The 24,920-nt window shown below is 49.5% G+C and overlaps 2 protein-coding genes across 11 annotated transcripts in view; one reads left to right on the forward strand and one right to left on the reverse strand.

The window, feature by feature from the left end:
• LOC118221100 (A disintegrin and metalloproteinase with thrombospondin motifs 14) overlaps window positions 1–19,184 on the forward strand; it is a 54,545-nt gene extending 35,361 nt beyond the window's left edge. For 3 of the 8 annotated variants that reach the window (XM_035405804.1, XM_035405805.1, XM_035405811.1), the window contains 16 exons: window positions 2,114–2,219; window positions 3,446–3,589; window positions 4,373–4,505; window positions 5,571–5,684; window positions 6,080–6,228; window positions 6,361–6,533; window positions 7,957–8,090; window positions 8,716–8,839; window positions 9,910–9,990; window positions 11,907–12,070; window positions 12,201–12,366; window positions 12,778–12,910; window positions 13,618–13,825; window positions 14,652–14,781; window positions 16,732–16,842; window positions 17,026–19,184. In XM_035405804.1, the coding sequence (XP_035261695.1) occupies window positions 2,114–2,219; window positions 3,446–3,589; window positions 4,373–4,505; window positions 5,571–5,684; window positions 6,080–6,228; window positions 6,361–6,533; window positions 7,957–8,090; window positions 8,716–8,839; window positions 9,910–9,990; window positions 11,907–12,070; window positions 12,201–12,366; window positions 12,778–12,910; window positions 13,618–13,825; window positions 14,652–14,781; window positions 16,732–16,842; window positions 17,026–18,242 (3,287 nt within the window). In that variant the 3' untranslated portion in view covers window positions 18,243–19,184. The remainder of the gene's footprint in view (window positions 1–2,113; window positions 2,220–3,445; window positions 3,590–4,372; window positions 4,506–5,570; window positions 5,685–6,079; window positions 6,229–6,360; window positions 6,534–7,956; window positions 8,091–8,715; window positions 8,840–9,909; window positions 9,991–11,906; window positions 12,071–12,200; window positions 12,367–12,777; window positions 12,911–13,617; window positions 13,826–14,651; window positions 14,782–16,731; window positions 16,843–17,025) is intronic. The other 5 variants (XM_035405808.1, XM_035405810.1, XM_035405806.1 and 2 more) reach the window with 5 other exon arrangements.
• Window positions 19,185–20,123: 939 nt separating this feature from the next.
• star2 (steroidogenic acute regulatory protein 2) lies at window positions 20,124–23,771 on the reverse strand. 3 transcript variants are annotated; one of them, XM_035405812.1, is made up of 7 exons: window positions 23,687–23,771; window positions 23,311–23,433; window positions 23,049–23,194; window positions 22,251–22,409; window positions 21,680–21,864; window positions 21,291–21,384; window positions 20,124–20,332 (listed from the first exon to the last, which is right to left on the reverse strand). In XM_035405812.1, exons 1-7 carry the CDS (start codon window positions 23,748–23,750, stop codon window positions 20,189–20,191), a joined length of 915 nt encoding a protein of 304 aa, XP_035261703.1. In that variant the 5' UTR covers window positions 23,751–23,771; the 3' UTR covers window positions 20,124–20,188. The 3 variants fall into 3 exon arrangements, with proteins under 3 accessions (XP_035261703.1, XP_035261705.1, XP_035261704.1); XM_035405814.1 differs by lacking the exon at window positions 23,687–23,771 and adding an exon at window positions 23,570–23,671; XM_035405813.1 differs by lacking the exon at window positions 23,687–23,771 and adding an exon at window positions 23,555–23,671.
• Between the last annotated feature and the right edge of the window lie 1,149 nt (window positions 23,772–24,920).

Below are 24,920 nucleotides of genomic sequence, written 5' to 3' on the forward strand. Positions count from 1 at the left end.
CTTCAAATCGATTCATATCATTGTGGATGGCCATTAGATAAAAATGCCCATTCTGTTTGCAACAGGACTTTGATTTCACTAACTAGTCATTTCATTTACTGCACATTATTGAAAAGTAATAGCTATATTCTGTAGTCACCCCCACCGAGTCAGCGCACAGCAGGCAGCGGGCTGAAGAGCTGACCATTCCCGGCTATCACTCAGGGAAACTCTCGCATCGAGGAGGAGGTGCGGGAGCTAGCGAGACACAAGCCTGGTGTGGCAGCTGGATTTCTTTCAAACCCCCGCAACCTATACATCAAAATCAAGCTTAGACAGTTAACTAAAACTTAGTTTAGTTAAAAAACTAAGAGAGAGATGAAAAGTACAGTATGACGATGTGGAATATATATATTTCATAATTAATTATATGGCATTGCATTGCCAATGAATATTAGGTTAGAAAATACAACATTTGCCTGATTTAACGTGACTTCCGGAATAAACCACGCCCACTTCCTGTCTTCTATCCGAATACAGAGACAGATACAGATACAGATAATTTTGTTGGTTGAACAGATACTGATACAGATACAGATAATAACGTCTCTGCACACCCCTAATGTACAGTATGTATGCTGTATGTGCGTGTGTAACTATCTGGATCCTCATTTATTCAACTCTGCAGCTTTCCATGATCTTTTCGTGATGCAAAGCTCATGCTGCTTTTAGGGGCCAAACCGAGCATTTTCTCACGTTACCCGTCTGCTTGTGTTGCTTTTATGTTTCTAAATCAAATGCTTGCCCAAGAGGCGCTGGACTTGCACTGTGTGTTATCAATTACTATTCCAAAAAATCCAAAAAAACAACAGAACAAAATGATGCAGTTTAACCACAGATGGTGCTCAGTGTGACATCAGTGTGCCCTTTTAGTGGAGTGGAGAACAGGCCCCCTGGCTGGCAGCAGGGTGTGCTATCGATTCCTTAATGGAGGCTGCTTCTGTCCCTCTGCTGGTCCTTCTGCTCTCCAATGGCTTTCTGCGTTTATCTGCAATGGCGCCAGTATTCACAACTTTTTACCTGCATGCCAAAGGTCTTCCCACAGGCAGAACGCATGGAACTTGTTTTCAAGCAATAAATGAACAAAATAACAGAAAGATTAAAAAAGAAAAAGGAATGTGCTTCTGCACCAAATTAAATGCGCCAAAGCTGAATCACTGCACATCTCTTGATCGAGTATCGTACACTGTTTTTGTCTGGCTTTGCTTTGTCAATGTTGATTGATTATTATTTTTGTTATTTTTCTGGTGAAAAGCCAGGTTTGCCATGCTGCACGGTTGCCGTGATACGGTGTGGTGGGGTTTGATCTGACCGTGCTTGCGCTGGCCTGCTCTGGGTTGCACTAAATGCCTTCAAGCTCTTCCTCTGTCTCAGGGTTTTGTTTTTTCTGTGGCAGATGTGAGATTTATTTCCCCATAATGCATTCTGTATGCATCGTTACTTTCACAAGGACAGGGTCCGGCCTGCATCAGTATGTCAGCCTCTCTCATTGCCCTGGCCTTATCTCCTGCTGTATGATTAATGCAGCATGGCTTCTCTGGCTCTGGAGCCTGCTTCCTGAGTTCTGCATGTGGAATTTTATATCCACACTGCTTTAATAAAGCAGGAATACTTCCCACCCTAACGGGCCCAAATAAACCCTGAGTGCACAGTGCATTTGCATCATTATGAAACGTTACCTCTAAATTTATGCTGTTTTTGACAGCCATTAAGAATAATTTTCATGCATTTTTATTTATATCTGTTGGTTGGGTTTTCTTGTAAGCACCTTAATTGTTTAGTTCATATTTTAACCTTTCATTTTTATTTGTTTTCCCCAAACCTGCAAAAGTGATTGTGGAATGGGTGATTCCAATACAACCAACATTTCTGGGAGCCCGTCTTTGTGCAGTGCAGTGCAGGACAGCCTGTGCTGCCGGAAACATTCGATCCGTTATGTTTTCTGGGGCGCACCAGTGGTGGAGGGGCAGCCACTGGCCGTGCCTCCCCTCCCATTGGTCCACATCATCCGGATGATGGCGTGGGAGCGTCGCTGCTCACCCAGTCACCCGTGTCCTTTGGGCTGTTCCGCCAGGCTACGCCCCCGTGACCGGGATGTGCCACCCCCTCCGCAGCTGCACGCTCAACCACGAGGACGGCTTCTCCTCCGCCTTCGTCGTCGCCCACGAGACCGGCCACGTGTAAGTCTGGAGTCCAGCGGTGTTACACGCGTGTAGTGAGCCAGAGTACAGCTGTGTTACACGCGTGTAGTGAGCCAGAGTCCGGCGGTGTTCCACGCGTGTAGTGAGCCAGAGTACGGCTGTGTTACACGCGTGTAGTGAGCCAGAGTCCAGCTGAGTTACACGCGTGTAGTGAGCCAGAGTCCGGCGGTGTTACACCCGTGTAGCGAGCCAGAGTCCAGCTGTGTTTCACGCGTGTATTAGCCAGAGTCCGGCGGTGTTACACGCGTGTAGCGAGCCAGAGTCCAGCTGTGTTCCACGCGTGTAGTGAGCCAGAGTCCAGCTGAGTTACACGCGTGTAGTGAGCCAGAGTCCAGCTGAGTTACACGCGTGTAGTGAGCCAGAGTACAGCTGAGTTACACGCGTGTAGTGAGCCAGAGTACAGCTGAGTTACACGCGTGTAGTGAGCCAGAGTCCAGCTGAGTTACACGCGTGTAGTGAGCCAGAGTACAGCTGAGTTACACGCGTGTAGTGAGCCAGAGTCCAGCTGAGTTACACGCGTGTAGTGAGCCAGAGTCCGGCGGTGTTACACGCGTGTAGTGAGCCAGAGTCCGGCGGTGTTACACGCGTGTAGTGAGCCAGAGTCCGGCGGTGTTACACGCGTGTAGTGAGCCAGAGTCTGGCGGTGTTACATGCGTGTAGCGAGCCAGAGTCCAGCTGAGTTACACGTGTGTAGTGAGCCAGAGTACAGCTGTGTTACACGCGTGTAGTGAGCCAGAGTCCAGCTGAGTTACATGTGTGTAGTGAGCCAGGCTAGTGTAAGTCCTCAATACAGCTGTGTTACACGCATGTTTTTTCCTGTGTAATAATATGAGACTGTCACAAAACAGACAAAGATCAACCTTTCATTGAACTGCGTTGTCTGTACCTACAGAATGATATAAAGCTATAGAAATGCTCTTTTGTTCGAACGTGTGTACTGAAATATTTTATGAATGCATTCTCCAGCCTTGTGAGACTACCAGCGTGATTTCTGTCCTTGGTCTTCAGCTTGGGGCTGGGCTGATAAGATGTGCACTGAAGTGCATGTTTGTGCTCAGATTCATTAGCATGTGTGAAGGTCTGCAATTCCCTAGATGTGCTAGAACAGCCCTATTGAGCAAGAGCTGTAAGGCCGTGTCTCTCCTTGTGTGGACAGGTTGGGCCCCATTGAGGTAAAGCTGTAAGGACGTGTCTCCCCTCTCCAGGTTGGGCATGGAGCACGATGGGCAGGGGAATCGCTGTGCGGACGAGACCAGCATGGGGAGCATCATGGCCCCTCTGGTGCAGGCGGCCTTCCATCGCTACCACTGGTCACGCTGCAGCAAGCAGGAGCTCAATCGCTACATCCAGTACGCCCCTCCCTGTCCCTCCCTGTGCCTCGCTGTCCCTCCCTGTCTCTCACCCTCCCTCCCGTCCCTCCCTGTCCCTCCCTGTGCCTCGCTGTCCCTCCCTGTCTCTCACCCTCCCTCCCGTCCCTCCCTGTCCCTCCTCGTTCCTCTCCGTCCCTCCCTGTGCCTCGCTGTCCCTCCCTGTCTCTCACCCTCCCTCTCGTCCCTCGCTGTCCCTCCCTGTCTCTCACCCTCCCTCCCGTCCCTCCCTGTCCCTCCCGTCCCTCCCTGTCCCTCCCTGTCCCTCCCTGTCCCTCCTCATCCCTCCCCATCCCTCCCCATCCCTTACCTTCCCTTGCTTCCTCTCTTCCTGACCTCCTGTCTTCCTCTCTTTCTGTCTTCCTGTCTTGATGTCTATTGTTTCTCTGCCTGACTGTGACTGAAGAGCTGCCCCGTTGTTCCCGCTCCATGGCTGTCCTAAGCTCTTGTGTGTTGGTGTGATGTTTTTCCCGCTCTCAGCTCTTGTGTGTTGGTGTGATGTTGTTCCCGCTCTCAGAAGCTCTTGTGTGTTGGTGTGGCTTGTCGCTCTCTGAAGCTCTTGTGTGTTGGTGTGGTTTGTCGCTCTCTGAAGCTCTTGTGTGTTGGTGTGGTTTGTCGCTCTCTGAAGCTCTTGTGTGTTGGTGTGGTTTGTCGCTCTCTGAAGCTCTTGTGTGTTGGTGTGGTTTGTCGCTCTCTGAAGCTCTGGTGTGTTGGTGTGGTTTGTCGCTCTCTGAAGCTCTGGTGTGTTGGTGTGTTTGTCTCCAGCTCGTACGACTGTCTGCTGGACGACCCCTTTGAGCACAAATGGCCGAAGCAGCCGGAGCTCCCGGGCATTAACTACTCCATGGACGAGCAGTGCCGCTTCGACTTCGGCGTGGGATACAAGATGTGCACGGCTGTGAGTGCACCCTCTGAGACCGCCCCCTCCCCCTGGAGTCCGCCTACCCCCTAACCCTAACACTCCCCCTAACACCCGCCTACCCCCTAACCCTAACACCCCCTGCCCCCCTAACCCTAACCCCCCCCTGCCCCCTCCCCCTGACACCCGCCTACCCCCTAACCCTAACACTCCCCGCCCCCCTAACCCTAACACTCCCCGCCCCCCTAACCCTAACACTCCCGCCCCCCTCCCCCTAACACCCCCCGCCCCCCTCCCCCTAACACCCCCCTACCCCCTAACCCTAACACTCCCCGCCCCCCTAACCCTAACACCCCCTGCCCCCCTCCCCTTAACACCCCCCTACCCCCTAACCCTAATACTTCCCGCCCTCCTAACCCTAACACCCCCCGCCCCCCTCCCCCTAACACCCCCCTAACCTTAACCCCCCCCCCCCCGCCCCCCTAACCCCCCCCCCCCCAGGTGTAATCCAGGTGCCGTCGGTGACGAACACGGCCAGGGCGGGCTAGCTTAGTGGCGCTACAGCTCCCCCCCCCCCCCCCCCCGCCCAGGCGCAGGAATGTGCGCACGCAACCGCGCACGTGAGTGACCCCACAGGAGAGGCCCAGGCCCTGGGGGGCGGGGGGTGTGAGAGGAAATATTTCACTGAGCGGCGGGACCCTGCTTGCCCCCCTGGGGCCCCCAGGGGCTCGGCCTCGAGTCTGCACCACTTCCCCACGTCGTCTGACCCCACCCGACTCCCTCTCTCTCCCTCTCTCTCTATATATCTCTCTCTCACTCTCTCTGTCTCACTCATTCACTCTCTCTCTCTCTCTCTCTCTCTCTCTCTCTATCTCTCTCTCCCTCTCTCTGTTTCACTCACTCTCTCTCCTTCTCTCCCTCTCTCTCTATCTCTCTCTCCCTCTCTCTCTCTCTCTCTATCTCTCTCTCTCTCCCTCTCTCTCTCACCCTCTCTCCCTCTCTCCCTCTCTCTCTATCTCTCTCTCTCACCCTCTCTCCCTCTCTCTCTCTCTCTCTCACCCTCTCCCTCTCTCTCTCTCTCTCCCTCTCTCTCGCCCTCCGCAGTTCCGCACGTATGACCCCTGCAAGCAGCTGTGGTGCAGTCACCCCGACAACCAGTACTTTTGCAAAACCAAGAAGGGCCCCCCTGTGGACGGGACGGAGTGCGCACATGGCAAGGTGGGTTCCGCTGGGTCGGGCCGAGAGCGGGGTGGAGAGCAGACCGCTGGACACCCTGAGTCCCCCCCCCCCCGTTTATTTATATTACGCGGACGGATGTGCTGCAGTTAATGCTCTCCCTTCTCTGAGGAATGCTTATGCTGCTTAATAAACTCCTGCTTGTGCGAGTGTGTTTATGTGTAATAAGGCTGATTATGGGAAAGGTCAATGGACTCGCGCTGGAACAGCGGAACGACGGATGTTCCCATTGCTTACCGAGACGGCCCTGACATCTCCAAGCAACTGTTTCCTGTTGTGTGGATGTACATTATGGTGCATTATGGTGCATTAGCGTGCAGTGTGGTGCATTATGGGGCATTATGAATGGCTGGGGAAAGAGTGTTTTCTGTGTGCAGTGGTGCTTTAAGGGCCACTGCATCTGGAGGTCCAGCCAGGAGCCGTACGGCCACGACGGGAGCTGGGGGTCCTGGGGGAAGTTCGGCTCCTGCTCCCGGACCTGCGGGGGAGGGGTGCGCTCCCGAAGCAGGCAGTGCGACAACCCACCGTAAGACCTGCTGCACACACACACACTCTCTCACACACACACACACACACACACACACTCTCACACACACACACACACACACACACACACACACACACACACACTGTTCACTGCTGACCCGTTGTGCTGCAGACCAGCCTATGGCGGCAGGGACTGTCCCGGCTCCACTTTTGACTACCAGATGTGCAACACGGAGGAGTGTCCCGGGCCGTACGAGGACTTCCGCGCCCAACAGTGCCTGCAGAGGAGCAACAAGTACCACCAGAACATCAAGCACTCCTGGCTGCCGTACGAGCACCCCGACGGTGCGCCCCCCCCTTTCATAACCGCTCAGTTTCATTCAGAACAGGGAGGGGGGGGGGAGATCTGGGGAACAGGGAGGAGGGGGAGCATGTTTGGGGGAGATCTGGGGAACGGGGAGGAGGGGGGGCATGTTTGGGGGAGATCTGGGGAACAGGGAAAGGGGGGGTGTTTGGGGGAGATCTGGGGAACAAGGAAAGGGGGGGTGTTTGGGGGAGATCTGGGGAACAGGGAAAGCGGGGGTGTTTGGGGGAGATCTGGGGAACAGGGAAAGCGGGGGTGTTTGGGGGAGATCTGGGGAACAGGGAAAGGGGGGGTGTTTGGGGGAGATCTGGGGAACAGGGAAAGCGGGGGTGTTTGGGGGAGATCTGGGGAACAGGGAAAGGGGGGGTGTTTGGGGGAGATCTGGGGAACAGGGAAAGGGGGGGGCATGTTTGGGGAGGATTTGGGTGGGGATCTGGCACACTGAGAAATCATTACTCTCTTCTATGTGCTGCCCTCTTCCTGGAGACATAAAGACTTAAAGGCCAACTTTACCCAAAATCTTTTTCCATTTTTCTACAATATGTACTTACCTGGAAAAAGTGTAGCCCACACCGCACGGTGTCCTGGATGGCATTCATTGAATTCGGTCTGTTTCTCTCAGAAAAAAAACATAATTTATAACATCAAGTCAGGGACGAGATATGGACATGGAATGTAATGTATTTTCCTTCCTTTTTTCAGATTTGTGTTGTTAGGGGCTTTGCTGGGGCCAGTATGACATGTGGCTTCTATTCTCCTGGATGCATGCATGCTATTCTCAAGCACAGACTAAAGACTCATCTCTTCACGCTGCACCTCTCCCCACCCCTCCCTAGCCTCTAGTTTAGCTCAATGTACCTAGTTAGGCTAATGCGATCTCGTTAGTTTTGTATTTGGCAGGATTGTTTTGTTTTGTTTGATTCTGATTAGGCAAATGTGATTTCAGTGCTAGTACTTGGCTGGATTGTTTTTTTTATTTGCTGAACAGGTTACCCTACATGGTTGGAGTCCTGATCTATGTGGTCACTTCTGGCACTACGATCTTTACTTCACTCTAGTGTGTTTTTCTGCACCTCTGCACCTTGAACTGATGCACTTGTTGTACGTCGCTCTGGATAAGAGCGTCTGCTAAATGCCTGTAATGTAATGTGATGTAATGCATGAAGTGCTTTACATCAGTGTTTCTCAACCCTTTTTTCCCAGAATTCACTGTGCAGTTTTTGCATTGTTGCGATCCAGGGTGAATGTAGATGTGTATTGTGGAAGGCTGTAGTTTCTGAACGCTGAACAGGAATTCGCTGAGTGTTTGTATTATCTCTTATTTCTTTAAAAGCGGAGTGTGTGTGGGTATTATTGTCTGTCTGGCGGAGGACGTGAGTCTGTGAAAACGCTCGTTCCTTCCAGAGGCCCATAAGTGTGAGCTGAGCTGCCAGTCCAAGGAGACGGGCGAGGTGGTGTTCATGAACCAGGTGATGCATGATGGGACACGCTGCAGCTACATAGACCCCTACAGCGTGTGCACCCGCGGGGAGTGCCTGGTAAGATCCCCCCCCCCCCTTATTAAACCTGTCAAGATTGCGTGAGCCTACTCTGCAATTATGGTTGTAGCAGCCCTTTGATTGGTATTTATTTATTTTATTTCGCATTTTTGACACATGAGTAGCAGCATACACAGGACAGAAAAAAACCCCTAAGTAATACAAAAGAAAAACATGTACCTACAGCCCCACACCCTCACCCGCGCACACACAATAAAGGGGGGGGGGGGGCGGCGGCAGAGAGACCATCGGCAATATTCACACCCCATCAGGAATTATATTCACCCCCGTGTCATTAAGGAGGAGTGGTATCATCAGTCTGATCTGATGGGAGATTCTCCATATGATCCAGAAAGGGCTGTGATATCCTCATCAGCCAGTGTGTTATATTCTATAGTAGTGTACAGCTCTTAATTTCAGATAACCACATTCCAATTCCAGAGCTGTATTAGACTTCCACTTTAACGCCATGCATTTCTTGGCGATAGCTAATAGGATCTCGGTGAGCCTTATGGCATGGGTACACCTAAGATTTGAATCAGACGCTGAACTGTTGTTATTCTGTGATATTGCCGGCCATTTTGGAGCCTTTCTCAAGCGCTGATTCTGCTTTCTGTCCCCGCAGCATGTGGGCTGTGACAAGGAGGTGGGGTCGTACAAACAGGACGATAAGTGCGGAGTGTGCGGAGGGGACAACTCCCACTGCCGTACCGTCAAACTGACCCTCACAAAGACGCCCAAGAAAACCGGTACGCAGCTGCGTTTGCCAGAGAATTCTGTGTGCTTCCACAGGCTCTCCTCAGATTAGATCTGTGTGCTTCCACAGGCTCTCCTCAGATTAGATCTGTGTGCTTCCACAGGCTGTGCTCAGATTAGATCTGTGTGCTTCCACAGGCTCTGCTCAGATTAGATCTGTGTGCTTCCACAGGCTCTCCTCAGATTAGATCTGTGTGCTTCCACAGGCTCTCCTCAGATTAGATCTGTGTGCTTCCACAGGCTCTCCTCAGATTAGATCTGTGTGCTTCCACAGGCTCTCCTCAGATTAGATCTGTGTGCTTCCACAGGCTCTCCTCAGATTAGATCTGTGTGCTTCCACAGGCTCTGCTCAGATTAGATCTGTGTGCTTCCACAGGCTCTCCTCAGATTAGATCTGTGTGCTTCCACAGGCTCTGCTCAGATTAGATCTGTGTGCTTCCACAGGCTCTCCTCAGATTAGATCTGTGTGCTTCCACAGGCTCTCCTCAGATTAGATCTGTGTGCTTCCACAGGCTCTCCTCAGATTAGATCTGTGTGCTTCCACAGGCTCTCCTCAGATTAGATCTGTGTGCTTCCACAGGCTCTCCTCAGATTAGATCTGTGTGCTTCCACAGGCTCTCCTCAGATTAGATCTGTGTGCTTCCACAGGCTCTCCTCAGATTAGATCTGTGTGCTTCCACAGGCTCCCCTCAGATTAGATCTGTGTGCTTCCACAGGCTCTCCTCAGATTAGATCTGTGTGCTTCCACAGGCTCTGCTCAGATTAGATCTGTGTGCTTCCACAGGCTGTGCTCAGATTAGATCTGGTTTGTATTATTGAGCTGGCGGTGCAAACAGTGAACCTGGAAGATGCAGTATATAGCTGCTGTTTGTCAAAAGAACGTAGTATTCAGTGGACAGCCTGACAACTAATAATGTCCATTCATGTACATGACTGAATTGAGCCGGTACATTATGCCTGTGAAGGCTCTATTTTAATAAAGCTGAAAGACAGAGCATTCAGCTGCATGCTGAAACTGCTTTTCCATCTGCTCCTCATTTCCCTGTTGTCTGATTGTTAATAGGCATGCTGAAGATGTTTGATATCCCCGTCGGAGCCAGACATATCCTCATAGAGGAGAACGAGACCTCTCCTCACCTCATTGGTAAGAGTCGCTAACACCAAGATTAATGTTAACACTGTAGGCCCTTCTGCCCTGGAAAAATAACAATAGTGCTGTTTAATTCTATTTTCCATTCAAAACCCCTGTTTAAATGTTAGTCCCTGTTTTATGTCATGGCACAGTCATAGCACAGTTATGGCACAGTCATGGCACAGTCATAGCACAGTCACGGCACAGTCATAGCACAGTCATGGCATGAATATACCAGCAGACAGAGATGCTAAGTTATGAACGTTTAGAGACGTCATAGTGGTGAAAGATCGTGTATGTATGAGGCATGGGAGGACATTCAGTAACTGCCTATTAGCCTCGCAAGTGAGAAAGCCTACCTGTAAAATTCACCAGACGGCAGTGTGTGCACTCTTAAAAACACTGAACTCTCACTGCCCGTGCCTGAATCCAAGATGGCGTCTCTCTGCTTGAGGACATGGCGGAGTACGATCTTCCCACAACCAATTCCAGGCGAACAGGAGGGGCTGGTTTTTATTTGTGTGTTTGCTGTCGCACGTCCCTGCTACTGCCGTCAGTTACGGGAGCCACACACGGACCAGAGCGTGCGTGAGCGTGCGGGAGGGTGCGGGAGCACGCGTGAGGGTGCGGGAGGGTGCGTGAGCGTGCGGGAGGCTGCGTGAGCGTGCGGGAGGGTGCGTGAGCATGCGGGAGCGTGCGTGAGGGTGCGTGAGGGAGGGTGCGTGAGGGTGCGTGAGGGTGCGTGAGGGAGGGTGCGTGAGCGTGCGGGAGGGTGCGTGAGCATGCGTGAGCGTGCGGGAGGGTGCGGGAGCGTGCGGGAGCGTGCGGGAGGGTGCATGAGCGTGTGGGAGGGTGCATGAGCGTGCGCGAGGGTGCGGGAGGGTGCGTGAGGGAGGGTGCGGGAGGGTGCGTGAGCGTGCGGGAGGGTGCGGGAGCGTGCTGGAGCGTGCGGGAGGGTGCGGGAGCGTGCGGGAGCGTGCGGGAGCGTGCTGGACAGCCTCTGGCGCTGACATGGTGGCGGGGTGTTTGAGGAAAGATCAGATAGATCAGTACATCAGCCTTTCTCCCCCATCTCTTTTCTTCCAGCTTAATAAACCCTTATATTACCCTTTTCATGTGCAGCATTGCAAAAAACCCCAGCCCATTAAGATGCACCTTGGGGATGGGAACATGTGGTGTGCTGTTGTCCACGGATGTACCTTTACGTCACTCTCGCCCTGAACCACTCATTTTTCTGATAATGATCTGGAAAGGCTGAGGGAAATAGAAGCTCTGAAATTTAATAGAACCTTAATGACATTTCTGCCCAAGGAATGTGCTCAGAATTTTTACAGTTAATGCCATGCACATTGGTCTTCTTACTCTGGAACACAAATAGTTTTTGTAAATGAACATTTAATTTCTTACTTAATGCATGCAGTTTAATAATACTGAGTTTTGATATAAAGAAACTTTGAGGAGTGAGAATCTGCAAGAAGGTCTTGGGTTAGAATCTCAGCTTGGGGCCTTCCTTTGTGGAGTTTGCATGTTCTCCCCGTGTCCGCGTGGGTTTCCTCCGGGTACTCTGGTTCCCTCCCACAGTCCAAAGACATGCAGGTAGGCTAATTGGAGAATCTACATTGCCCACAGGTATGAATGTGTGAGTGAATGCTGTGTGTGCCCTGCGATAGATTGGCGGACGGTCCAGGTTGTTTTCCTGCCTCTCGCCCAGTGCATGCTGGGATAGGCTACAGCACCCCCACGACCCTGCCCAGGATAAACGAGTATAGATAATGGATGGATGGATGGATGGAATCTGCATTCTGTGGTAGTTATTTTCATGAATACCTCAGACTTCCCCTATGTTGAAACAGAAAAGTTATAACCGAATGTTTGCACAGTTGGTGAATTGGAAGTGAATTGTTTATCTTCTGTCTGATGTGCACCAGCTGTTAAAAATCAAGTGAGCGGCACGTTCATCCTGAATGCCAAGAGCGAAGATGCCAAGTCGAAGACGTTCATCGAGAGCGGTCTGGAGTGGGAGTACTCGGTGGGGAGCGGGAAGGAGAGCCTGAAGACCATTGGCCCGCTCCACGAGGGCATCGTAGTCCTGGTAAGGCCGCCAGGCTCCGGTGGAAAGAGAGATCGTTTGGTGTGCTTTTTTATTTCACTGCCTCTGAGCCCTGGATTGTGATTGTGTGTGAGGGCGCTACATAATCAGAGAGCTATTTCCGCTTTGTCAGGTCATTCCTCAGGAGGAAGATTCCAAAATTAGCCTGACCTACAAATACATAATCCATGAAGACCTGCTGCCTGTCATTACCAATAACAACGTTCTGCTAGCGGAGCTGGATACCTACGAGTGGGCGCTGAAAAGCTGGTCACAGTGTTCAAAGCCCTGTGGAGGAGGTGGGTGTGACAGCTGATGGCATGGCTGATTGCTTGAAACACTCAACGTAATATCACATAATATGATATAACATAACATTATGAGGAGAACAGGCCATTCAGCTCAACAGTGCTCGCCATTTTCCTGACTAAATTAGTGCTGTGATGATCTACAGACTAGATGGTATCTAACATCGTATCAAGCCTGGTCATGAAAATCCGAAGAGTTACTACCTCTACTATGTCACCCGGCAGGCTATTCCACACATTGACTACTCTCTGCGTGAAAAAATTATTCCTAATGTCTGTACGAACACCACTGACATCGTGAACACAGTGCACACTTTGCCGAACTGATTCAAACTCATACTGTTTTGTATATAGACCGTAGAGTGCAGAAGATGCAGTTTTTACATTTTCTGGATTCTGCAGGAGTCCAGTACACGAAGTACGGCTGCAGGAGGAAGAGCGACAGCAGGCTGGTTCACCGGAACTTCTGCGACGCCGGGAAGAAGCCCAAACCGATCCGGAAGCGCTGCAACATGAACGAGTGCAGCCAGCCGGCGTGAGTCAGCCGCGGGGTCAGCCGGGGGTCAGCCGGGGGTCAGCCAGGGGTCAGCCAGGGGTCAGCCAGGGGTCAGCCGCAAGGTCACCCGGGGGTCAGCCGGGGGTCAGCCGCAAGGTCAGCCGCAGGGTCAGCCGGGGGTCAGCCGGGGGTCAGCCGGGGGTCAGCCGCGGGGTCAGCCGCGGGGTCAGCCGGGGGTCAGCCGCGGGGTCAGCCGGGGGGTCAGCCGGGGGGTCAGCCGGGGGTCAGCCGCGGGGTCAGCCACGGGGTCAGCCAGGGGTCAGCCAGGGGGATCGTATTCTCCGACAGCGACACAGTCCCCGCATCTGATTTACAGACTGCTGTGCGATGGTTTTTCTTGGCTGAACAACCCTTTCTCCTTGCTACTATGTTAAAGCACAGACTTTTTTTCATGCCATCTTGTTTTGTGTGAGGGGGTAAGGTACACACGAGGATGATTTTTCTTAGTTTCCCACAGGTAAAAAGCAAACACAGGTAAACAGCGAACACATTAAGAGATTGTGCATCGTATCATATATTCATGATTTTACTTAGTGCTTCATTATTACATGCAGGGAATTTAAACAGCACGTAAAATGCTTCTTTCACAGTTCCTTGTACGCTGACTTTTTTGTAATCTTGCCATCAGTGTGTTTATAATAATAATAATGATAATTATAATAATAATATGTATTGTTATTTCCTAGGTGGCAGGTGCAGGAATGGGGCCCATGCAGTCGGACGTGTGGAAAGCTGGGCTTCCAGTCCAGGCTGGTGCAGTGTGTGCAAGCGCTCCACAACGGGACCACCAGGACTGTCCACACCAAGTACTGCACCCAGGAGCGGCCCGAAATGAGGAGGCCCTGCAACCGGTCCGCCTGTCCCGCCCAGTGGAGGACAGGTGCCTGGTCCCAGGTGGGTCTGTGTGCGAACCCCAGCGAATTTGTTATCCCCAAGATACATTGCCGGTCCTAAAGCTACATAGATCAGTGGTCTCTCTCAGGCCTCAAGCCTCTCTGCACTTAGCAGCTATTGATAGCAGCCTTTTTCTGTGAGCTGACTCAGGCCTGGTCTCCAGAGCGATTCTGACCTGGTCTCTGGCCTGGTCTCTGGCCTGGTCTCTGGGCTGGTCTCTGGGCTGGTCTTGGGCCTGGTCTGGGGCCTGGTCTGGGGCCCTGGTCTGGGGCCTGGTCTGGGGCCTGATCTCAGGCCTGATCTGGGGCCTGGTCTCTGGCCTGGTCTCGGGCCTGGTCTCAGGGCTGGTCTCGGGCCTGGTCTCTGGCCTGGTCTCTGGGCTGGTCTCTGGGCTGGTCTCGGGCCTGGTCTGGGGCCTGGTCTGGGGCCTGGTCTGGGGCCTGGTCTGGGGCCTGGTCTGGGGCCTGGTCTGGGGCCTGGTCTCAGGCCTGGTCTGGGGCCTGGTCTCTGGCCTGGTCTCGGGCCTGGTCTCAGGGCTGGTCTCGGGCCTGGTCTCTGGCCTGGTCTCGGGCCTGGTCTCGGGCCTGGTCTCTGGGCTGGTCTCGGGCCTGGTCTCTGGCCTGGTCTCTGGCCTGGTCTGGGGCCTGGTCTGGGGCCTGGTCTGGGGCCTGGTCTGGGGCCTGGTCTCGGGCCTGGTCTCTGGGCTGGTCTCAGGCCTGGTCTCTGGGCTGGTCTCTGGGCTGGTCTGGGGCCTGGTCTGGGGCCTGGTCTGGGGCCTGGTCTCAGAGCGTCCTGGCCTTACCCGTTTCCCGCTCCTGTGCTGTAGTGCTCAGTCAGCTGTGGGGAGGGAATTCAGCAGCGGCAGGTCGTGTGCCGCTCCAGCGACAGCAGCCTGGGCCAGTGTGAGGCAGAGAGGCCCGAAACCGTGCTAATCTGCAAATTGGCACCCTGTCCAGGTACAAATCGATTTTCCCTTTCATCTCTGTTTTGACAAGCTTTCTCATTATTTCTTCTGAAATGCCACACAATAAGTTTGGAGGGTTTATTTGATGACATGCTGCAGTGTTTGGGCACGAACTTGTCTTTGGGGACCTTGGTGTTTGCGCTGATTTTCTGTCCCAATTTGTGTTCCCATCCACGTCCCCAACCTGTACTGAACCATGACTGTTTCAGCCTTCATGTTGTGTTAGAAATTGGTACATGCCTTTTGTGCTACCGAGTCAAATTTCATCTGACAGGTTTTAACATTACAAAGCACTTACAAAACAATGATATTCATCTGCCTCACCACAAACTTATTATTCATTGAAAACCCTAGCATATACTCTTGTATTTTGTGGACCCAAGACCATATTTAATTCACATCATACCACTTGTTTTCAATAGGAAATAGTCAAAATTCATCTATTATATTTGTTACGATGAAGACAAAAGGTGAATATATGTTATCTGAAATAGGCTAATATTAGATAATTTATTCCTAAATAAATTGCTTGGGATTTAAAAAATAACTTTATATTAATAAAGGCATGGAGAGAGAGGGAGAGAGAGAGAGAGAGGGACAGAGAGAGGGAGAGGGAGAGAGAGAGAGCACATTGTTTGTGTGTGTGGTGGTGGGGGTGGGGTGTGGTGGAGTTGGGAGTAGATTCCAAGTAGAATCTTGTTTGGGTCAAATGTGAGCAAAATAACTTTTTTACCCATAACTTTTTAATTGTCAAAAAGTTGATGGCAGCAAGAAAAATGACAAGCAATTCTGAAAGAACTTATAAACACGGTTTCAACAACATTACCTGATCAAAGGGCTGTTTTAAAACCCAGCCTCGGCTGGGGTGACCCTGGGGTGACCTGAGGTTGGCACCACTGAACTGAACCACTTTGGGAATGAAAATATCTCCTCCGCTGTTTATAATCACTTCGGTCAATTTTCCTGAAATTTTCACAGTGTGCTGCTGCTCCTTTGGTAAAGGAATGAGCCAATGGGCTGATCCAAGGCCGAACTGGGATTAGTGAAAAACATTTTTGATTTTGGAGTGTTTGTTGTTTGTTATTCTCCCGGCCAGACTGTAATCCGAACCTGCCGTTTGACGGCTTTCTTTGTCTGGGAGGAAAAGGGACACAGCTCCCTCCTCAGGAGGAGTCCAGCCCCACACAGCTCCCTCCTCAGGAGGAGTCCAGCCCCACACAGCTCCCTCCTCAGGAGGAGTCCAGCCCCACACAGCTCCCTCCTCAGGAGGAGTCCAGCCCCACACAGCTCCCTCCTCAGGAGGAGTCCAGCCCCACACAGCTCCCTCCTCAGGAGGAGTCCAGCCCCACACAGCTCCCTCCTCAGGAGGAGTCCAGCCCCACACAGCTCCCTCCTCAGGAGGAGTCCAGTCCCACACAGCTCCCTCCTCAGGAGCCCCAGAGAGGGCAGCTCCTGGCAGACCTTCCTCCAGAGTTTCGTACCACTTCCTGCTGAAAGGGTGGGATCCACTCTCTTTGGAGGTTTCTGAAAGTATTCAGTTGTTGCCTTAAAATAGAGGCTAAAATGGGAGTTGTCTGGACATGAATGGGAGACATTTAGGAAAAGGAACAGAAGCGGTTTTAATGAAAGGAGCAGGCTTCTATTTGGTTTTGTGTTATAAATAACTGAAAACTTCACTGCAGACTGCAGTGAGAATTCTCCATTTTCTTACAGTAACAAGGAAACAGGTTGTGTTTATATAATCTTTTTTTATTTTTACAAAATCTACACAGAATGTTTTACTGTATATACTATTGCCATTAAGTAATTCAGCATGTGCTGCACAAATCATATACTATAGTAATCCAGCAGGCCTGTATGAAAATATAGTGTGATAAAAAAAAAAAGATTGTTGGTACTAGGGTGGGTAATCTCTAAAATAATGTCCCTTTTCTGTCCTTAGGGCAGTTAATATTGCCCTCCTCCAGCGCAGACCTGTTTGTGAATGGGTCCATAAAGGATGAACTCTTATCCCAGGTCATCCCTGACAACCTTGTGAATAAAATATCCTCAAGTAAGTACCCTCAGATGGACAGTGCAGATGAAGCTTGTCTTGGTGTAATGTGTTTATTTGTTGATTCTTCTCCATGCAGATGAAGCTGGTCTTGGTGTAATGTGTTTATTGGTTGATTCTTCTCTACGCAGATGAAGCTTGTCTTGGTGTAATGTGTTTGTTGGTTGATTCTTCTCCACGCAGATGACGCCTGTCTGGGTGATAAATCCATATTCTGCCAGATGGAGGTGCTGGCTCGCTACTGCTCCATTCCAGGCTACAACAAGCTGTGCTGCGAGTCCTGCAGCCGGATCCTGGACTCCACTACACCAACCGCCAACCTCAACAAGTCCACCACGGCGATGCCTAATTCCACGGGTCCTGTCCCGCCCAGTTCCGTCCCACTACCAGAGGCAACTCTTACCCTGGCCACTCAGAGTCCCCCTCAGACCACCACGGAGTCTTCCGGACGGCTTCTTTCGACCGTGCAAGGCCCGACTGTCCCCACTCCCAGCCTGAAGTCCGCTGGACCCCCAGCTGCAAGCGACCAGGCCACTCCCAGCCTGAAGTCCGCTGGACCCCCAGCTGCAAGCGACCAGGGTTTGACTGAGCGCCCTGCCAGGGCCCCACCCCTGACTGAGCGCCCTGCCAGGGACCCCCCCCTGACTGAGCGCCCTGCCAGGGACCCCCCCCTGACTGAGCACCCTGCCAGGGACCCCCCCCTGACTGAGCGCCCTGCCAGGGACCCCCCCCTGACTCACAGCCCTGCCAGGGACCCCCCCCTGACTCAGAGCCCAGCAGGTGACCCCCCCCTGACTGAGCATCCTGCCAGGCCCCCCCCCCTGACTGAGCACCCTGCCAGGGACCCCCCCCTGACTCAGAGCCCAGCAGGTGACCCCCCCCTGACTGAGCGCCCTGCCAGGGACCCCCCCCTGACTCAGAGCCCAGCAGGTGACCCCCCCCTGACTGAGCGCACTGCCAGGGACCCCCCCCTGACTCAGAGCCCAGCAGGTGACCCCCCCCTGACTGAGCGCACTGCCAGGGACCCCCCCCTGACTCAGAGCCCAGCAGGTGACCCCCCCCTGACTGAGGGCCCAGCAGGTGACCCCCCCCTGACTGAGGGCCCAGCAGGTGACCCCCCCCTGGCTGAGGGCCCAGCAGGTGACCCCCCCCTGGCTGAGGGCCCAGCAGGTGACCCCCCCCTGGCTGAGGGCCCAGCAGGTGACCCCCCCCTGGCTGAGGGCCCGGGCTCCGGCACCATGCAGACTCTACCTCCCCGGCCGAGGGCCCCCCCGCGACAGCTTACCTCAGACTCCGGTCAGAACAGCACTTTAGCCTCCACGGGCGTCACCAGGTCAAGAAGGGAAGATGCTGAGCCTGAGAGGGCCCGGACTCACACAGCCCTGCCCCTGGAGACATGAGCGGGGTCCACCTTCCTCTCTCTCTCGCAGTGAGCGCACCCACAGACTTATCCTCACCTTTCCAACAACTTCCTGATGAATTGCTTTGTGGACTTTCAACCAGGTGCTGCAAGTGAAACTATTTTGATGCCAGTGGACTTAGACCAGTAATGGTTACCTCGAAAAAAGAAGCAGAGTAAACTAAATGCACAAATACTGCATTGCAATGCATTCTCTGCTTTAATTAATAAATGGAATGAAATATAAAATTAAGGTGCTGTAAACTAAAAGGACTACAAGACATGCAAAAATATAATGATGACTGCATTTGTTAACATTTCCTTTTTGACCCTTGTACAGTTGTTAACCTATTTTGAGTGCATCAGAACTACTGTTGTACTTACGTTGTGAATATGTGTGGTATGAACGTAATATCTTTTGTGGAAGCTGTGATGTATAGATGCCATGTCACTTGTGACAGGGACCTATGTAACCCCACCTTTTGGTGCTTTATTGATGATGTGTTTTTACAAAATCTGCTTCCAGGAGACTGTCCTCAATACCCTGCCCTAAAGACTAAAACACCAGTGAATGCCTGTCCTCCTCACTCCCTACTGTAGCATGCATACTGCTTTTGTGGAACTTGCATATGCTTTTAAAAATATTCTCATATTTTTTTAACTGATATATTTTCCAAGTAAAATTGTATATAGTGTAAATTTCAGCAGCCTATGAAAAGAATTAACAGCAAACCATGTAATTTAAAGTATAATGTAATGGGAAAATACAGAAGAGCTTGGAGTCTGGAGCGTGTGGTTGATTGAATGTCAGCCATGCTTGGCTGAACATTATTTCCTCCCTGTCTGGTGGTTCACAGCGCCACTGAGTGTTCTGTATAGTTCTGTATATACCTGAATGAGCTTTAAATGTTAATATTTATTAAATTTCAAAATGGTAGAAAAATCGACAAGGTATCTGTTTAAACAAAAAGTAGGATGAGGAACCCATCTGTACCTGTGCTTTTGGAGTGCTGGCGGGAATGTGAAAACTTTTGTGAATTATTAGTCGGGAAACAGATGCAGAACTCACAGAAAACTTTCACAGCAGGTTCATTATCTGTGGAAACTGCAGATATGTTGCCAGTTTTAAGAACTATACAATTTGTCATTGGCTTACATCAATTACTGTATCAGTATAATTAGTCAAAAACAGTGCACTTACTGGTGTGGGCAAGCCTTTGAAAAACTGGATGTTTCCACTGAAACACTGAGCATGGACTCAGCATTCTGATGCAATCTCCTCATGACACACTGGAAGTTACATTACATGCTTTGCTCTCTCTAATATTTAGTTACATGAATGAAGTCATTTTTAATTTTAACAACTTTAATTTGAAACAAATACAATTTCATCACATTTACTGCATGCAAAGCCACATACATTGTGTGGAGTAATTCTGTCTTTAAAATATCATGAAAATAACCACTTGCCCAATGCACTCTGTGATAGGCTCCAACACCCCCTGTGACCCTGACCAGGAATCAATGAGTATAAATAATGGATAGATGGATGGATGAAAAGTAACCACACAGCCCACCTGCCATTTTGCCAGCAATAATTTATAGCAAGATATTTAAAAGGATGTACTGTAGGCCACTCATTTTACTGACATAAGTCTCAATTTATTTGAGTAAAATAAATTCAGGATCAACAGTAGTGTCATACATTAGTAAACAGAGCAACGTAAGAAACTGAAACATAAGAGACCTGAGGTTTGTGTAGCATGACATTATTTCCTATATTATGAGAAGTGTATCATTCAGACAGCGGAAGGGTTGCCAGGCGATCTACGCGTCGTCGCGTGTTGTTCAGAGTTTTCTGCAGCCTGGAGGTCTGCTTTCATTCGGCTTTGGAGCGAGCTGCTCTCTCGCGCGCCAGCTCGTGATGAAAGCGGACTCCCGCTGTTTTCAGAGACGTGTGGCGAGGACGTTTCTCCGGGATTGCGCACGTCTGGACTGCGACTGCTCCGCCAGATGCCGGCGCAGATGCCATGTGAACTCCGTCTGCGCTCGTGGCAACGCCTGATTAACAATGGACTTCGGAATCCATCCCTAAAAAAACAGCGATGAGACTTCAGAAGGAAATATGCGTGCTGCGTGCCTTGTATTTTTAGAACTGTCAATTAAAAAGGTCCTGTTGCATTGTGTAGCGCCAAATATCTTGTTCTCAACACAGCTTGGCATTGTGTCAGGAACCGTCAAGATTACTGGGTGCTACATCGCTGTAATTATCGTAAGACCTTCTGTCAGAGAACCTATAGCTGATCTAAATCACAAATTAGCATTAAACACCTCTCACCTCCCTTCTGGACAGTATCACCTAATCAGTGTTTTATGACTCAGTCCACAAACAAATGGAATCAGACTGCCAACATTAAATACAAGAAGAAAAATAGTTCAGGACAGCAACCCGCTGAGCTAGTTTGTCCAACCAAAGCGCGTTCTGAAACGCATCAGCTTTTGGTTTAATAGTCTGGCGGTTAGAGCGGCTGTCAGGACCCGTTTTTAAATGTATTGTTTTCCCTGAAATGTGTGCCCCCTTCTGATGAACAAAAGAGGCATTTAGTTCCTATGATAAGCATTGGCACTCTTTGTTTAAATTACTTTGACAAATTACTGACTCAAATATTAAATATTTGGATTCTGAGTCTTTAGTTATATCTTTGGCAGAAAGATTTAACACTTCTTTGATATCTTTGGCACAACTGCTGAGAAAGTATTTGTCTTCTCGTGTAAATTTTTGATTTGGACAGTAGGGGGTTTATATGCAGCAATAAGAAAAAGAAAAAAAAGCCTGGGCATTTGTGCTTGTCATCTCTCTCAGTTTGTATTTGTATAGATGGAGTTCCTCCTTGCTTTGTTTTACTGACTAATGTTTCAGCAAAACATGCCTTCATGAGGAGTGTGCGTCTCTGATATCTTATTATTTACACTCTGCTAGTCTCCACCTCTCTGACATTTATTTGGGTGTGCACCATTTTGTTTATATATATATTGGAGGTTGACCTACCTTCAGGTCCATGTTTAAAAGCCAAGTGAATCGACTCCTGTCAGAGCTGACTCCATCTGCCTGTATGATTATGCAGGTTGGTCCGTCTTCAGCTCTGCACAAGAGAAACCAAAACACTGCTTCAACAGTTTATTTTTTTTAAAAAACCTTTACATGTGTGGTGTATTAATTTGTAGCCTTGCCAGCCTAATAATATAGAATGTGTTTTCTAATCCTAAATCTGTATTAGTTTGTTAAGAAGATTTTATCATTAATTAAAGAGGCTTTAATGCCAGCTGTAGAATCCATTAATTACCATTCCATGCATTCCATGTCATTACTTAGACATGTAGATTTGTTTTGCTTTTGCTGCTGGAATGACATCTGTTGGGGATGATAGCGGATCATACCTCACAAACCCTTTTTGGGGTTGGAAGGACTCCAGCTGTGTGGCCCCACCGGCTAAGTAGATGCAGGACTCGTGTTTGTAGCTGTGTCTGACGCTCAGGAAGTCCCGCTGGCCAATCAGATTACCTGCTGTCTCCGCAGAGACCTCGTGTGTAACCATGGTGTCTCTGCCAACATGCTTCAGCACCTGCCGAAAAAAACAAAGAACAAACATGGTCACTGTTTGAAAACAGTTTAGAAATCAGGAATGTCATGACTTGGGACAGATTTGAATTGGTAATTTACAGTACGGATTACAAATACATAAATAGGCAAACATGCTTAACAGCAGGAATGATAATCAAACGGAACTCGATGGAGCATTCGTATGATGTGAACAGAGCCTCAAACAGGAAGAACTATGAGCCACAAGGACACTGGAGGACATGGCAAGGAAGTTCTGCTTCTGTCTGATAGCAAATGAGTCAATGTTTTGTCCAAAATAACTCCTAGAAATAGCTGTCATTTCTGAAAGTGCCCTCCGGAGAATGCAAAGACGGTCACAGGTAAGTATTAAAATGAAGAAAAACTTACTTTAATTTGCTTGATGTTTGGGTTCCACTGATTCATCTCTTCAACTTTCACAAACAGGTGATCGTACAGCTCTTCTGGGGAGGCGTCTAAGACAGCTTCCAGCCTGAAGACTTTCTGAGCTCCAGGAAGAACCTTACTGTAGATCACATCCCCATTTTCCTGAGAGATAACATTTCAAGTGGAATCAGACCTAGTTCCAGATTTCCAAAACTTGTACTCAGGATCAAAATAAATCACATTCTGTTATCCCACATCTTAAAATTTGTGATAAATTCAACTGGAATGATTTTCTTTTGCTTTTTCAAAAGATGATTCTGATCCAAAGATCTAAATGAATGCAGATGACTAAATCTGGATCTGCAATATTTAAAAAAAAACATCTGTTGTGGATGGGCAGCTACAGTTAACTTCCTTTTCCACTTCAATCAGGATTAGGAAAAAAACTAATCCAATCAGGAAAAAAGGTAATCCAATTGCTGATACTGCAGTCATTCAGTGTGGCATCCATATAAAAGGAACTTCAAAACTCATAAAAACAAAACCATTTGAAATTGATATATTATGTCAAAATGTTCTTAATTTTTATCTTTGCATTCTGAAAAATGTGAAAGCCCCACTAAATCATAATTAATGGTCTGAGTGGATTATCAAAACAGAATCTTGATATGAAAGATTTTCAAGATCATATGAAAATGGATGACTGGACTGATGCTGATTACTGTCCTCATTAAAACAGAGGAAAGGATGAATTAGTAAAATAAAAACATGCATTATTACAAATATCAATGTCCATTCTACCTGTGATGTTTCCCTTTTCCATCCAGCCTGGTCCTGCACAATCTCCAGGGCCTTCTGCAGTGCTTCCTGCCCTTGCTTCAGGTAAGCCACCTCCTCCTCCCTCAGGCCGACCGGTCTGCTCGTTCTCTCGTCTTTCATCCTCAGCGCTGTAATTAAACGGTGAGTGCATGAAGCCTTTTCTGGCATGCTTATGTAAAAATACATCGGGGTGAGTCAGGTCAGGCAGCTGAGCACGGTTATGCTGTTAAAGTGTTGGACTCACCTCCATGGTTCACATTTCCAGGCCACTTCAGCTGACTTGCCCAGTCCGGGAGGAAGATGTGACCGCCTTTCTTCATGTGAGCTATCTCTTGGCCTATGGCTGCCATGGCTGTTCTTTTCAAACCTATACAACGAAGGGGAAAACAACAAAGGGGAAAATATACTTCTTAAAAATTACCTCCTATCTATACCAAATCAATGCTACATACATGCAGAAGCTATTTCATTAAAAATGATTTGCCTACTCTTTTTAAACTAACATCTTTGAGAATGATTTTCTTTTCTTGGATGCAGAAATTTGCCTCTAGAATGATTTTCTTTTCCTGGATGCAGAAATCTTTAAGTGCCTCTATGATGATTGTATGGACGTCCCGTACCTGCCATGCTTCGTGCATGTGGGTATGATATCGCACAGCAAAGCTTCACCACTGCAGGCAGCATGATGTCCGTCAGAGATGCTAGCCTGGGAGAGCACATGGCTTTATAGCATGGCTGAAGGACAGGCGAGAGAGATAAGAAGCAGGTTATACGATAGGATTGCAGGGAACACCCCCTTCAAGGTCACACGTGGATAGTGCCAAGGAGCATGTGAAAGGTGGACAGAGAAAAGGTGAAAGTTAAGGAGAGAGTGAAAGTTTATCAGTTATTTTACCCATCAAGTCTTCTGTTTGGAAGCGTGCTGAGAACCGTTGTGCAAGCTCAGCGATTTGAAAGCATCGTTCATGGTTCTGCTCTCTGCACCCTGCGAACCACAGGCATCAGGACTTCAAATCCTCTGAAGCAAAAAAATGATTTAGTTCAAGCAGCTGCATGTATAAGCATTGCCAGTTGCTTCATTGTAGCAAATAATTTCCTGCAGGTGCACCAACTGAATACTGTTTTAAACAGGCAGCGGAAAGTTTAGGTTTCAAAGCTATGCAGATTAAATGAATAGTTGTAGATTGTTGAAAGCAGTAATTATTTCATATCTGTGTATGTGTGTGTATATTTTTCTCAGGACATTTGTAAATTCATCTTGATTATCTTGATTTATCTGGTTATCTTTTTGGAGGTACAGTGTGCAGACTCTCCTCCATTACATTACAGGCATCTAGCAGACATTCTTATCCCGAACGACTCACACAACTTTTACACAGCTTTCACACTGCCTCCATTTACACAGCATTCACACTGCCTCCATTTACACAGCATTCACACTGCCTCCATTTACACAGCATGCACACTGCCTCCATTTACACAGCATGCACACTGCCTCCATTTACACAGCATGCACACTGCCTCCATTTACACAGCATGCACACTGCCTCCATTTACACAGCTGGATATATACTGAAGCAGTGCAGGTTAAGTATCTTGTTCAAAGGTACAATGGCAGGGTTCTGCATGCATTGCCACCCCTACCATACAAACATGTGTGTATGTGCAGAGCCTGAACCCTGTGGGATGCAACAGGCTGTACCCCCAGCGGCCATGTTGCTCTTCCCAAACAAAAGCCCGGAGACAGCAGGCTGATCCTCACCCTGCCAATTCCAGCGGCGGGATCGGCCTTCACAATCCAGGCTCCGAGGCCAAGGGTAGCCTGAATGGGCCAGTGACAGAGTCCCTTCTGAC

The sequence above is a fragment of the Anguilla anguilla genome, chromosome 2 (assembly GCF_013347855.1).
Source record: "Anguilla anguilla isolate fAngAng1 chromosome 2, fAngAng1.pri, whole genome shotgun sequence".
Lineage (NCBI taxonomy): Eukaryota > Metazoa > Chordata > Actinopteri > Anguilliformes > Anguillidae > Anguilla > Anguilla anguilla.

Coding starts and splice junctions, on each gene's coding strand:
- star2 (XM_035405812.1), bottom strand. CDS start 23,750: ATGCTGCCTGCAGTGGTGAAGCTTTGCTGTGCGATATCATACCCACAT. Junction 23,434..23,686: donor ACATGCACGAAGCATGGCAG/GTACGGGACGTC, acceptor TTCGTTGTATAG/GTTTGAAAAGAACAGCCATG. Junction 21,865..22,250: donor CAAACATCAAGCAAATTAAA/GTAAGTTTTTCT, acceptor TTTTTTCGGCAG/GTGCTGAAGCATGTTGGCAG.